Consider the following 16,342-nt stretch of genomic DNA (forward strand, 5'->3'; position numbering starts at 1 on the left):
CAAGTATCCATAGGACATCAAATCCAAAAGAGAAGAAAAGTGCATAACTTACCTTTTCCTCTCTCATTAAATGTTAATTAACCTAGATTTATGTAAAGGATACTCTATGTGTCCAATTTATAACTCTCAACAAAGCAATATCCATGCACATATCATAATATGGTGATAGATGGACAATATGCCTCACTTGAATTGCATCTAATAAGGCCCAATTTTCATCTATTAGGTTGAGTGATTGCATATTACGAGTTATTGATTCCATGGACACTCATATATCTCAACCTTAGTCTAAATTAATAAAAAAATAGACCATTAATAAACAATAATATGATTAAAAATCAATTTAAAGCAATGAGAAAATTAAAAATAAAACTAGTAGGTGGATTATCCTACAATAGTGTGTCCCATATTTTTCCATAAGTGAAATATTGAAGTCAACATTTTAAATCAAATTTTAACTTAATTTTAACTTCCTCTCAATTATAAGAAATAGACCATTAAGATTTGACAAAGTGAACAATTAAGATTTTAGAAAAAAAATTCGATATTAGAAAACATCGTCTCAATTTTTAAACATTTTTGAATAGATTTTTTTTAATACATTAAAGCATATATTCCTTAACACATACTTTGTTTAAGAAATATTTATTCCAACATGCATACTTCTTTTAGAAATAGTTTATTGCCAAATTCATATTTTCCTAGAAATAGGTAATTTCATAAGCATAGACCATTAGTACTGTAGCGTCGTAAAATTGCGACACTTGCAATTTCGACTACATTTGGGTCTTCACGATGGCGACGCAACGTTGAACCTGAATGGAGACCCCGAAACCTATTTACGACATCAAAAACTGCATCTTTCTGCACCTTGGCCTGATCCTCCTTGCACCCTGCTGTCCCGGGAGGTGGGACCATGGCGCCCAGCGCCCTAGTCCCTGGCCCTATTTTGGGCCCAGTCTCTTGTTGGGCATCGGGTCTTCAAGTTTGCAATTCGGAAAATAATGTTCCTAGGTCGGCCTAAGGTCGGAAAAATCAGTCTCCTAACCCTAATTGACAAGTATATAAACTACATTTCCCCTCCCAGAGAGGAGGAAAAACATATGTGCGCAAGAGGCGGAAGCGATAGGCAAACATTCAAACATTCAAACATTCAATCATTCCTTCAAGCAATTGAGCATTCTAGGTCTCCATTCAAGGCTAGGTGTTGCATTCAAGACAAGGATTCAACCATTGAAGAGGAGATCACCTACAACATACAACATCATTACACCTTCGCATGTAAGAATACAAACATTCTTACAACAAGGTATCAGTACTTGATTACATTACAAACATTTACATTTACAGCATTCTCATTTCTTGGTTAATTCCAAAACCGGGGTTTGACCTAAAGGCAAACCCCTAATCCCTAACCCCCCAATCGTCTTCTCTTTTCTGTGTGTAGGTTGCAGGTACGCGACTGTAATTGAAGATCTGGAATCCTTGTGTAGAGACGAACAGATCCCCCTTCGTTTCACGGATTTTTCGGAGGACCGTGTGCACTCCGAGCACCATCGTCCCGTCAACTTTCGCTCAAATTTGTAGGACAACATCGTCTCGACATTTTACTGCTAATTTCAGGTCCGCAGCTTCATCCCGTGTCTCTATCTCCGTCTACAAGCGAATCTTTCCTACTTTTACATACACTCCTAGTTCAATCCTTCTATCTACATTCTTTACAAAAGAGGGTATCCTTGCTGTCTCAACCCTTGAAACTCATTTAGAATTCAATCTTGCATTATGTGGGATTGGATCTTGTGAGTTTCAACCCCTCTTTTGAATGTAAAGTCTCTCCTAAGTGAAAACCGTCAATCCTAGTGACCTCCTTTCTCTCTCCTTGGAGTGGGGGAACACCTAGGGTTTGATTTTCCACTTTACAAGTACACATATCTAGGGGATGTATATCTTATTATAATTTTAGTTCCATTTTTTTAAGGCATTAAAAAAATAAATTTAGGAATAGTAAAAACATATGTTCACTTAAAAATAGAAAATAAAATAAAATATATTAAAAATTTACTATTTGGAAATCTTAGGTAGACGGTTAGAATTCTACAAAACCTAATGTAAAGGTGTCTCTATTTGATGGCTTGACCCTTGCTTTGAAACAAAAATTTATTTTGAAACTCTACGAGGACAAAAAAAACTTTAAAATATTACAAAATTAGTTTTTCAATATTTTCTAGTTTGACCATCTCAATAGCATCCAAAATCTTGACCTATTTTTTATCATGAGACCCATTTGAAGAGGTTTGAATAAATAGAAATAAGTACCCAAATTGAGGAGTTACATATGACATGTTATGAAAGGTATAAGACCATCTTCTAAAAATAGCCTAAAAGATTAGGGCAAACTTGAGCATTAGAATTTGTGTCATTTTAAGGCCATGAATTTGGTGTCTAGTTTTGAAAACCATTCCTTGTTTGTGGTTTGATATTTACCTATAAATTGAGTGCTTGGTATGGAGTGTACATAGTTGATTTGGAAGTATCATTATTCTATTACTATTACTCTAAAGTTGTATGTTGGTGATATATCTATAAGGGAATGTCCCTCTGAATGCATTGTAACCTTCATTGTCCATCCCTCATTGAAATACCAACTCTCTTTATGACTAGTCCATCTTCAATATGAATGTGGCTATTCTCCAATGCCCCTGAATCACAATATAAATGTTTAAATATAATCCACATATCATAATTTTCAATAATTTGAACTGTTAACTACCATAGAACAACCTAAAGAAATATTTTTATATTGGATAGTGTGCATACTCTCCACATTATTGAAATAGTAACTCCATAGAGATCCAATGCATCCAAACAATAACATGCACCTCTTTAATTTGATTTCTTCATACTTGCCTTTTTTTCAAACAAAACTCCAATGAAACAGTCAAATATTGCACAATCGGAACCAAGTTGAAACAACCCCTTGAAGTGCCCTTCCTGTTAACTATACTACCTACCCAATATGCATCAAGCTTCACTCCATCGTGCTGAATATACCTTAGCCCATAATCAATTGTGCCTCGGAGATACCTCAAAACATGCTTCGCAGCTACCTAACGCACACATAAAAATTAGGTTCCACTATAAATTAATTGAGTGAATTCACTACAAAACAAATGTTTGGCCTAGTGTTGACCAAATACACGAGAGAGCCTATCAACTGTCTGTATAAGGTTGGGTTCACCGCCTCTAATTTGGAAGCATCAATCTTCTTCCAGTTGGTCACAAGTGGCATGGACATGGGCTTACAGTTTTCCATCCTAAATCGCTTCAAGATATCAATTGTATACTTCCCATGTCCAAGGAAGATTTCTCCCTCTTTTTGCCACAACTCCAATCCCAGAAAGTAGTGCATCAAACCCAAGTCCTTCATCTCAAACTCTCTTGCAAGATCCCACTTGCAATGTGCTATGAGTTCTTCTGATCTTGTAAGAAACAAGTCATCAACATATAACACCAATATGAGAAGCTCGCCTTTCACGTGAACATGGTACAGGTTTGGATCAGCATCACTCTTGGTGAAGCCCACACTTTGCAAGTAACCATCAATACGTGCATACCATGCCCTTGGAGCATGCCTGAGCCCATACAATGCTCTCTTCAACCTGCACACATGAGAATCCCTCCCATACACTTCAAAACCCTCTGGTTGTTCTATGTAACTTGGACAACACGTGAAAGAACTTTTGTTTGGCAATTTAAGGAACAAAAATTGTGGTATGTAGTGCAACAGACTGCAGATATTAAATGCAGCAATTAATAAATATTAAGACATAACCGATAGAAATTATAAAAAATTGCATGACGCAATTGGATTCCTTCACCTATATCTTCACTAACAATCTACTGACATCCACACAAAACAATTTACTGGCCCACACACCAAAAAAATCTGATATCATGATTTGTTCTCACGACACAAGCTTGTCAAGATGCCCAGGTACAAGATAGACATATAAAAATAATGGGAAAAGAAGAAGGATAAATCTAAGCATGTTAATATGAGACATAACATATAAAGGAACTATAAAAGAATACGTAATAAATTAAAATGACTAAAGTGAACAAATGTCTAACAACCCACTTTTAAGATTCAAAAATCAAGATAGACTAAGGACTAACACTAGGATGGATAAATATGCAAATACAAACATGGCAATAATCCCCCTATAATGTGAAGTCTCCAATGAACCGCCAATCTATGTAATTAGAGTGATGCAGATGGTACAATTTTAAAATTGGAAATCATAATGATATGGCTGTATTTGATCCATCTTCAATTTTATAAGAGATCGTACCCACTCATAATGTATTCCAACAAACCATGTATTTGATCCATCTTCAATTTTATAAGAGATCGTACCCACTCATAATGTATTCCAACAAACCATGTGTCAGAGAGTAAAACTGAATAACGCATACTATTATTTACAAATAATCTTTAAAAACCCCAAATTCTGTTGCAAAAATTATCTAAAACTGTGAACTCACTTAATTCGCAAAGCTCTCAAAACTTCATTTAATAAATGACACACACACACACAAAAATAAACCACTACTGGTTTAAAAAAAAATTAAAATAGATAAACTAAAATAAGCAAAGTGAGGCACTTTTCCCGCCTCCATTAGAATCTACTCATTCTGAGCGCGTACGAGATACACAGAATACTCTCTGGATTTGCGAAATGATGGCAATGCAGATTTTAACTATGAATGAGGTAAAGAATGGGAAGCTTTATGAATCGCGGAACAAACTTGAATAATGTAATCACTCGATCTAAACGTACATGCACTGCATCAATACTATGCCTTCCAGATTGCACAGAGATTAGAAAAGCATGCTTTCACGCACAGAAACACCCAGATTTTCTTCGTTTCTTCATTGTACTAAATAATGCTAACTAGGAGTAAGCGATGTTTGTTCAACATAAATATAAAAAAAAAAAATCTAGTTGTAAACAAACTTTCAAATCTGTAAAATATAATGTTTTCTGTTTGATTTTTTGTGGTTTAAAAATAATAGGGATACAGTTCATGAAAATTTAATTACTGAAAATTTATGAAAAACTGTTAGATTTTGCAGATTTAGAAACTGTACAAAATACCATATTTTTGGTAATGTTTAGCCCCTTCCAAATATATATGAATATATAAATATAAGACATAAAATATAGAAAAATATAAATAAATTAAAATAAATTAAAATACCTAAAGTGAACATATCTTTAACAATCCCACTTTAGCATACACATATCAAGATAGACTAAGGCTAAACGTTGAGGTATTTAAAAATGTAAACGCAAACATGTAAAATATATTTCTTATTATCTGAAATCTCCAATGAGCTGTCAATCACTGTAATTAAATCTCAAAATTTTCCTACCTTCGGAAATAAAATAAAAAGTAATTTGTCATCGTTTGGAGACTACAAACCAGAGGGCAAAGGGTATTCCTTACCTGGGCTTTGCAAACTCGTACAGCTTCCCCGTCGGCGAAAAAATGATAAGGCCAATTTCAGCATCGCAGAGAACAGAAAGCTCCTTCGCCTTCTTCAACAGTCCGCCCTTGCGTTTGGAGAATGTAACCCGACGATTTACAGGGTTTTGAATCTTTTTCAGATGCACCTTTCCCCTCACCATTCTATTCAATTCGTAAATGCATATAGGTACCTATGTGGATTTCCTAGTTTCTAAAACCTAATTAAATAGCCGATACTCACAGTCTATGCTGCAAGAAAGAGTCTTCACACAAATAAAAGCTCTCCACCACTCAAATCACCAAATGAAGAGTTTTACACACGTTTGTATTATTAAAGTGAACATCGTACTTTTTTAACCCTCCATCACTCAAATTTAAAGCCTGCACATTTTGACGGAGGAAATGTCACCTCAGTAACTGCTGTTTCTGACGTAAATCTTGGACTCTTGTACTAATTTTAGATAAAAAGAGGGAACTACGATCGGGAAAAGCTACAGGTTTTTTCGAAATCGTAAAAATGGCTATAACCGTGCAGAACTCGCGAACAGCATTCAAGTTAAATTTGACGGTCATCTCTGGCCTTCAACGAATCCATCAACGATGGCTGCAAGTTTAAAAATGAGTTTGGCAGTCCTATGTTAAAACAATAATTCATATGTGGTAGGTCTTATGTTTAGTTTATTGTAGTTTGCATCAATAAAAATTGATTATTATTTTTAACTTTTAAAAAAAATTGGATTTTGTAAAGTTAGATTTATATTTTTAAATTTAAGATATTAAAAAAATTTAATAATTATTTTTTTATTTGAAAATATAGATAATAAAATCAATTATAAGGACTTGATTTAGTTTAAGTTCAGTTAAATACAAATATTTCTATTAAAAAAATAAACATAATTATTATATGTATTCTTTTAGCTATATTTTATATTTTTTTTGAAATCATTCTATTTTTTAATAATTTCATAACTTTTAATCATAAATTTAAATATGTTTCATTAAGTAATTCAAAAAATATTTTTTTTCACTTTTATAATTATTAATAGTTATTTTATTAAAACCAATTATAATTAATATTACATAAATATAAAATATAATATTACACTACAAATTAATAAATAGATTTGAGATTAATTTTATTAAATTACAATTATAATTATATGAATTTTTTAAATTAAATTAGGATTATACTTTTAAGAAAAATATATTTTTTCATTATAAAATGTTTATTATATTGTAATCATTATGCCAAAGTCATTCCCTATATGAAGTGAACCACCTAATTATTGAAATCAATGGTTCAAAATTGACAAGATAGTATTGCATTATTCTCCTCAATTTTGAACCATTGATTTCAATAAGTAGGTGGTTCAATTCATTTAGAAATCTCTCATTCTCCCTCTTTTTGGTCTTCTATATCCTTATCTTGTTTCCTCTCTATCACTTCTTTCATCTATCTCTCTATCTCTATCTCCCTCTACCACTATGTCTCTCCCTCTATCTATATATCACTTCTTATCTCTATTTTTATCTTTCTATATCTTCATCTCTCTCCAACTATTTATTTTTATCTTCCATATCTATATATTCCTCTCCCCTCTCTCTCTCTGTCTCTTTCATATCTCTCTCCTCTCCATTTTCCTCTCCCCATTCTCAATCTCTATCTTTAACTCCATCTATATCTCCATCTTCTTCTCTATCTATATATCTATCTCTTTACCCATCCCTCTCTCACTCTTACCCCTCTATATATACCTCTTTCTAGCCCTATCTCAACCTCTCTCGCACACTCACCCTATTGCAAACATAACATGAGAATGTTTCTAATAAAAATTGATTATCTTCTCAATTCAAAGGTTTCATTTCAATTATGATTGAGTCCTTGTAAGTGGATGCATGGTTAATTTTAAGCTATCACCTCTCAATTAAGTCATTTGTTACACAAACAACATCATGGCCACAAATTGACCTCGTGAAGTTCTAAACAAATATATCCAAAAAATAGATCAAATTTTCCCCAATTGACCTTCCACACCTCTTAAGCATACCCATTGCACACCAAAGTGTAATTGGTAGTTTATATTATTTTATTAAAATAAGAGTTGTAGTTAATATTACATAAATATAATTATTCTAATATAATTTTAAATTAACAATGATTCAAAATTATAATGATTTAAAATTTAAACAAATATTTTAATTATAATTAAAAATTAGAACAAATATTTTTATTACAATACTATGACGACAATTACTCACCACTATGTGGCACTTGTTTTAGACTTAATTTTATTGTTTTTTTCTTAATATCAAGCAATTTTATTAAATTCATATTAACAATACTAATAATAAGTCGTTAGCCATAGTTTTATATATGGTGGGGAACTTCCCACTGGAATCCAAACACCGAATTTTTTTTTACCTATACCAGAACATGTACGGTTTCCATCATATAATCATATTGGTTTCTCGAGCAGGCGTTGGCATTTGAATGAATGAATGAATGCTTTTAATAATGCCCATGAGGTCAAACAACCTATGAGACCCACAGGTAGCCAACAAAGAAAAGTATGAGAAGACCAAAAATTTGTCAACTAAACCTCCTTTTCCTTTTCCTTCTACATCTTGGATCTTAAACCATGTATGTAGATGTTTCCGTTTATTTTGAGAATGATTCACCATACCTATAAAATTATATATATTTTAAGTAAATCTTTTTATTAATACTTCACAAATATTATTATGTGAATTGTACAAAATACTTGGGGATGCTAGCGCATTAATTTTTCCAAATTCCTTCAATTATGCATATTTTTGGGACATGAAACATGTACTTTTTAAAGGCGATATAATATATGTGAGAAATATGTTATACATGCATTAAGTAATTAATATAATTGGTAAAACTTATTGTTCTTTATAAATGAGTAATGAATAATAATTAGTTTATTTTTTATATAGTAATTTGTAATAATAAAAATATATTTATTTAGTTTAAACTTATTATACAAATGTCTTAATATTTTGTTGTTTAAAATAAATAATAAATAATGTACAATTATTTTAAATTATATATAAATTATATACATATATATATATATATATATATATATATATATATACATATATATATATATATATATATATATATATATATATATATATTCTTTTTCTTACAATATAATTTTTTTTCTATTTTTTTATATTAAATATAAGGTAACAAAACATTGTACAACATATCCGAAGGAGTTCAGATTGTCAAAAAAGACAGCAATAGCCAATTTACATATTGACACTGCATACTATATCTAAAACTATAAACAGAAACTATATATTGAATTTGTAAACAAAGTATGGAGTAATGTACATATAGCAAAAGTAAGTTGCCAAATTCGTTGTCTATATGAATGATGCATAGGGAAGTGTACAAAACAGAGAGGATCAAAACAAAGAGCTATCAAGTGCAAAGGCATCCTTAAGTGTCAAGCCACTAGCTCCATCCCATCGGACCCTCCATCCGTATTGCAGTTCTTGTTTCCTGGATTATGATCAGTTCTTGTTGCTACACCATATGTTTGCCTTCATTACTTTCCTTCACGCATGCTTCAAGTGCACTCACAAAGGGGGATCGTTCATTGTTGAATTTAGTCCAGGTGTATCTATGAGACAACTCTAAAAGGTAGACTTGCACTGATCCTTCTTCAATGAGTCTTTCAAATTTCTCAACTGCAAGCTTGATCACAAACGTAACCTTCTTGCCAACTGTAAAGCAAAAAATTGAGAGCTTAGCAAATTCACCACGAGGAAAGGCAGATTCACTAAGCTCAATTTTTCAATTAGGGAGACTTTACATTCAAAAGAGGGGGATGAATCCACTAGATCCAATCCTAAATGATGCAAGGACTGAATACTAAGCAGATTGGTTATGTTTAGAATGTGATTGACCCTCTTTTGTAAGTTGACTAATTGAATTAAGACTAAGTGTTGGAATTGAATACAAAGCATGAGAAAACAGTGAGCTACAAATCTGAGATTTAGTCATGCACCTGGATCTGGGAAGTTTGAGATGATTCGGAGCTGCTTTGTGAAATCTGCCAAAATTTGTAGGGACCGTGTGTCCGGACCAAGTTGCCCACCTATCGGTCCTCCGAAATTTTCGTACGTCGAAAAGGGTTTTTTTGTCTCTGCAAATAAAGCTTAACTCTATAGGAACAGTTGCGAACCTACTTTATGCACACATAAGGAAAGGGAAATGTGTTGGGAATAAGGTTTTGCCTTTAGGTCAAACCCCAGTTTTGGAATTAACCAAGTGGTTGAAATAATGTAATTGAAATGATTGAAAGTAGAAATCCTCCTCTTTGAGGGGATGTTGAATTGCTTGAAAATAAAATGCTTATATACCTCCTTGTGAAGTTTTGCTTGCCTCTACATGGAATTATGATTTCATGAATTAAAATGATCTCCTCTTCAATGCTTGAAGGAAGATTGAAAATTATCAATTTCTCTTGAATGCTTGATCTCTTTAATTCTTAGATGCTTGATAATGATTGTGTGTTTAAGGAGAGGGGAAATCCCTCTTATATACTTCCTCGTAGTATTAATTGACTAATTTTCTAACATGAGCCGACATAGAGGGGATTTTCCCACTTCAAAATTAAGGTAGGAGAGGGAGAGGGATCCAAGATAGGTCCCCATTAAGGGAGAGCAAGGTGCCATGCCCTAGTCCTACCCTAATTTGGGGCAAGATCAAGGTGCAAGCAGGGTGCAGCATTGAGTTAGATGAATTTTTTGATATGTGTGAGCATAATTAGGTCTCCAATCAGGCCAAGGGCACAAACACTAAGGTGAAGACCCAAATGCAATCAAAAATTGCAAAGGGTGCAAATTTAGGATGTTACACCAACATTGTAAAATACTAGTCTCCTAAGAGACTCAGTAAGCAATCTATCCCTATTCTGAAATTTAGCCTCATTATGTAACTTCCAAATGTTCCACAATATTTGACAAGATAAAATAGACCAGAAGTAATTAACATCTTTTTTATACCTTTGATAAATCCATTAAGAACATCATAGTGAGATAAACCATTATTAAAGTTAATGCCAAACATACTCCATACCTCTTTAGCAAAGAGGCAATTAAAAAAATATGCATGGTATTTTTAGGAACTCTACAGAGATCACAAATAGTAAAATCTTTTTAGTGATCTTTAATGGGTAATCTATGAATAATAAACAACCATTTGAAGAACTTGTATTTAGGAGCAATAATGGAATGCTAGTGAAAGGAAAATAATTTCTGCCAATCAACATTAGTATAATGTAAATTTCATATAAAATTTAAATGAAGAATAAGATCATCATTAGATAAAAGAGAATTGTATATCATCTTCGCATTAATCTTATTCAGGGGCGACCCATTCATCCATGTGTATGAGGTGAATCTTTCCACCCTTAGTACACATGGCCTAGATAGGTCCATACTGACACAAGCATCCTTAAGCATGGCATAGGTCCTCCACTTGGAGGAGGGTATCTAGAATCCTTGCTTAAGGTCGCACCAGGGGATCGAGGTACCATTGCTAATAATATCATTAAATGCTCTAATGCCTTTATGAGCCCAATTTATTGCAGAGAAACCTTGGACAAGAGCTAAGGGCTTATCTTTATGCATAAGGTTCCACCAAATAGATTTCTCCCCATAGATAGTACTATCCTTTCCAACAATCCCATTGTTAGCAATCAAGTGTCTAATAAATTCCTAGGATTTTCAAATATACTTAAACACAAAGGACCCAGCTGGGGAGATAGGAAACTTTCTGACGACTGAGTTATCAAAGGGGAGCATCTTCGAATTTTTGGCTTGCTTAGGAATTGCAAGCTTAATATTGTTCCTAACAAAGACGTTCAATGATTCTTCACCTTATAAGGCATGAAAGATCCACTTAGAAGCTAGAGAAATACCTTGAAGCTTCATATCCTTTAGCCCAAGATCACCCATACCCTTCTCCAAAAACCACCAATTCCACCTGACAAAGTGCCATTTTCTTTTCCCTCTACCATCAAACCAAAGAAATTTCCTCATGACCTTTTGAATCTCATTAATTTGATAATTGTTGAACATCCAAACAAAAGCATAATATAAACTGCAACAATAGAGGATCTTTTAGAAAACTTGAAATGCCAAGGAGAGGTAAAGATTATTCCATTTATTAAGTTTGCCATCCAATTTGCCTTTAATCTATAGTCACATCTCTCTCAGACAAGGGTTAATAGCCAATGGAATTCCCAAATATCTGACCTGCTTTGAGGATCCACCCCATTGAAAATAAAACTTGGATAACTAGGGGGAATCATCCCACTTGGGGGCAGAATTCTTGGCCCTAGAGGCATTAGAAAAGGTTTTTAATTTACACAACAAAGAGGCAAAGTTAACCTACTCTAACTGAAGGAAGAAGACTGTATCATCAGCAAATTGGACATTCACCAAATCCATATTGTTGGGCAGGTTAATACCCTTCACCCTTGCAAAAAGGGATGAGTCTTTAAAAATATTAAAGATAGCATCAACGACAATCACAAATAGGGTCGATGCTAGGGGGCAACCTTTCCTAATGGATGTGCTAAGGGATATAGTTTGATAATGAGATCCATTTATCTCTACCTGACCTGAGGCATCTTTCAGCAACACAAACATCATATGACAAAATTCTTTAGGAAAGCCACATGACTCCAACATCATAAGAGAAAAACCCCATTCCACCCAATTGTAGGCCTTCTCAAAGTCAATAAGAAACATGGCAACATTCTGCTTTGTGTCCTTGGCCCAATTCATGGCTTCCTAACTAGTAGTCAGATTTTCAATAATATATCTCCCTTTGATAAAACTTGTCTGAGTATTGCTAACTAAATATGGAAGGATTGCTTCTAATCTAAGAGCCAACATTTTGGCTAAGATCTTATATGATACATTAAGGAGTGTGATGGACCTCCAATTCTTGATGAGGGATTTGTCTCCATCCTTTGGAATCAATATAATGACTCTACTATTAATCTTAGCACCTAAAGTCCCAGCTTCCATAGCTTCAAGATAAACTTGAAGCAAGTCTTCAGCAATCCAATTAATATTAACTTTGTAGAATTGAATAGGGAGCCCATCTGGCCTAGGAGATTTGTCATTGCTAAGACTATTAATGGCTTTCTTGATCTCCTCAAGAGTGAAAGGTTTACTAATCATGTCTGTGTCTATATTAGTAATCTTCTGTGGAATAAGTTCTCTACATTGATCAAGAGAAAACTTGTTAAGAGAGGAGTCACATGATAGTTCTGATACTCAATATAAGTACAGATCTAATAGCCAACAAAATGAGAGGGGGGGGTGAATCATACAAACTTAATCATCCATAAAAACATCAGACTCAACCTCGGTAACATACATGTCAATAATATAACCAAAACTATTAAACATGCAAACTCAAAAGCATATGAACAATATAAACCTCATAACACTAGATTTAACGTGGAAACCCAAATAGGGAAAAACCACTATGGGATTTCGGACCCACTAAGAAATATACTCTTCTAGAGTATGCTCGGTTAAAAGCAAATCCTATTAAAGATTACAAACACATTGCTAGATGTGACCCGGTTAAGGGATTTCCCTCAGATCTGTTAGGATCTTCACTTTGTTAGAAGTGACCTTGTTAAAGGATTTCAAACACTCAATCAGAATGTCACCTTGCTAGAGGGTTTTACATATAAGACTGTTAAGTCTGGACTCGGTTAAGAGATTTTCTATCACTTTCACAAAATAACAGTAATAAAAATCTATCTGCAACTTCACATCTAAAATGCTAAAGCAGATTCCTATTTGTTCAATACAATCTAGACATAGAACTAATCTTGTCTATCTGTTGGGCTTCTATACTCTGTTATTCTAACAAGTCTTTAAGCTTCTATGCTCGGTAATCACTATGTGGCATCCCTGTGCATACACTTGCCCGCATGCATTGTTTATCAACAGTTTCCTATTTATAAACAATTAGGTAACCGCTTAATATCCTTGATCACATTTCCCATGATCAATCATAGCCATCAGATCTTTAATCTTGTCCAGGTTCAATGCATCTTTCGATCTAAAAACATTTTACCCCGCCTTGGAATAATAGTCTTGGAACTTGTGCCAGGGTATTGCAGTTCAATCTGAGTTGTAGATCTTCATGCCGACTTTCCATTGCCTTAGATTCGTTAACAAACTTCTTCCATGACTCACCAATCATTTAATCCACTCCAGCAAATCATCTTCCTTCATTAAATACTGCATGTAAACATTTAATGCATTCTGTTATAGCTCGGTTACAACTCGGTAACAACTCGGTGAATACCAAACTCCACTCGGTAGACATTCCGCCTTCAATAACCGATAGCGATAACCTTAGGGTTTACCGACTAGGTTCCTTAGGGTTTACCGACTAGGTTCTTTGCTTGATAACATAGTATAGTATTAACCTTTACAATTTACAACATATGTATGATGTTAAAACAATCTAAAACATCATGATCTCATCATTGTTTGACTCGGTAGTAGTTTCCCATTGAATACCTTATTCATCCCCTTATTCATCATATTCTTTCCTGTGTCTTTTACCGACATCTTTATAATCTTCATATCATACTTCTCAAGATATGGCAACATCATACTGAATTAGAAAATCAATTTCTTGACATCAATGACAAAATAATAATATAAAGACAGTAAAACATCTTTAATTAGCTATATCCATAATCATCAACAACCTTCTCAATATCCTTAAGAAATGCCAACAATCTTTCATTGTCTATTATAATGCAATATTGCCAACAATCTCCCCCTTTGGCATTGATGGCAAAACCAATTGATTTGACTTTAAAAGATTCGGATTGCTATGATTCTAAAATGCTGAAATGCTCTCCCCCATACATTAGACTTCTCCTCATTTCTTCAGTCTTCTTCCCAATCTGTAGTCTGATCAGTTTTCTCTTAGTCTTCTCCCCTGATAGGTCTTCTCTCAGTCTTCTCTCCTTTATAGTAGTCTTCTCCCCCTTTGTAGGTCTTCTCCCCCTTTGACAACAATGCCAAAAAAAAATAAAGAACTAAAACATAATTTATTTCTGTAAGAAGTGATTTCTTGTTGTTGTGTATCAACTGAGACTCGGTCAGAGCATTTGTCTTCAATTCCTGTTCCCTGTATAATTCTTGTATTAATTCCTGTACACTTTTAGAAAACATCCTAAAGTGTATAACTCAACATCAACTCCCAAAAGATATTCAATAGAGTCATTGGATTGATGCTTTCACCGAGCTCGGTTGGTGAGTAAAAGATAGGGGTAGGACCCCTAACTTACTTCTGAGATATTCAAAAGTGTCCCTTGGTAGTGGCTTGGTGAAGATATTTGCTATTTGCTCCTTTGTGCTAACATATTACAACACCAGTTTCTTCTCTTGAGCTTCTTCTCTAAGATAATGATATTTGATAGATATGTGCTTTGTCTTAGAGTGCATAACAGGATTATTTGAAATATTAATGGCACTAGTATTGTCAAAGAATATAGTTACTGGCTCGGTAACTTTCTCATTTATACCTTCCAACAGTTGTTTGATCCATGCAATGTTGGTACAATTCAATGCTACAGCAACGTATTCAGCTTCTGCTTTTGACTGTGAAACACATCCTTGTTTCTTGCTAAGCCAACTCACTAGTCTTTCTCCTAAAAAGAAAGCTCCTCCACTTGTGCTTTTTCTGTCATCAATGTTGCCTGCCCAATCAGCATCGGTATAAACTTTTAAATCAAAATAATTTCCTGTCTGATATACTAAGCCATAATCCTCTGTGCCTTTCAAGTATCTAAAAATTCTTTTGATTGCTGTCATGTGTGTTTCCTTAGGATCTGCAAAGAATCTTGCAACTATACCTACTGCATGTGCTATGTCTAGTCTGTTGTGAACAACATATTGTAGTTTTCCAATCATGGATCGGTAGAGTGTCTCATCAACAGATGTAGATTCATCATTCTTTGATAATTTATAGTTGGTAGTCATAGAAGTACTTACTAGTTTTGAATCCTCCATTCCAAATTTCTTCAAGATTTCTTTTATACTTGGATTGAGTAATGAAAATCTCATTTTTCATTTGCAGTATCTGTAAACCTATAAAATACTTTATCTCACTGATTAATGACATCTCAAATTCTTTGCTCATTTCATTTCCAAAGTTCTTGCATAAAGAGTCATTTCCACAAAATATAATATCATCAACAAATATGGCTGAGATCAATATTCCATTTTCATCATTCTTCATGTACATGTTGATGTTCTCACTCATCCTTATAAAACCAATCTTAATCAAATAAGAGTGCAATCTTTCATACCATGCTCTTGGTGCTTGTTTCAAACCATATAAAGCTTTGTTCAGTTTACATACCTGATCTTTATTATTGTCTTCAACAAATCCTTCAGGTTGTTCAATGAAAACTTCTTCTTCTAATATTCCATTCAGAAATGCAGATTTGACATCCATTTTATATACCTTGAAGTTCTTGAAAGCAGCATAGACCAACAATGTTCTTACTCCTTCAAGTCTAGCAACAGGTGCAAAAGTTTCACCATAATCAATTCCTTCTTCTTGAGCATAACCTTTGCAAACTAGTCTTGCTTTGTTTCGAATGACTTCTCCTTTTTCATTTAGCTTGTTTCTAAAAATTCACTTTATACCGATTACATTTTTGTCCTTCGGTCTTGGGATTAGTGTCCATGTGTCATTTTTCTTGATTTG

The 16,342-nt window shown here is 33.6% G+C and overlaps 1 protein-coding gene across 5 annotated transcripts in view; it reads right to left on the reverse strand.

The window, feature by feature from the left end:
- Positions 1 to 6,058, reverse strand: part of LOC131078135 (truncated transcription factor CAULIFLOWER D) — a 96,844-nt gene extending 90,786 nt beyond the window's left edge. Inside the window, exon 1 of one of the 5 annotated variants that reach the window (XM_058015821.2) lies at positions 5,512 to 6,058. In XM_058015821.2, coding sequence (XP_057871804.2) covers positions 5,512 to 5,693 — 182 coding nt within the window. In that variant the 5' untranslated portion in view covers positions 5,694 to 6,058. The remainder of the gene's footprint in view (positions 1 to 5,511) is intronic. The other 4 variants (XM_058015826.2, XM_058015812.2, XM_058015836.2 and 1 more) reach the window with 4 other exon arrangements.
- Between the last annotated feature and the right edge of the window lie 10,284 nt (positions 6,059 to 16,342).

Source organism: Cryptomeria japonica, chromosome 5, assembly GCF_030272615.1.
Source record: "Cryptomeria japonica chromosome 5, Sugi_1.0, whole genome shotgun sequence".
Taxonomy (NCBI): Eukaryota; Viridiplantae; Streptophyta; class Pinopsida; order Cupressales; family Cupressaceae; genus Cryptomeria; species Cryptomeria japonica.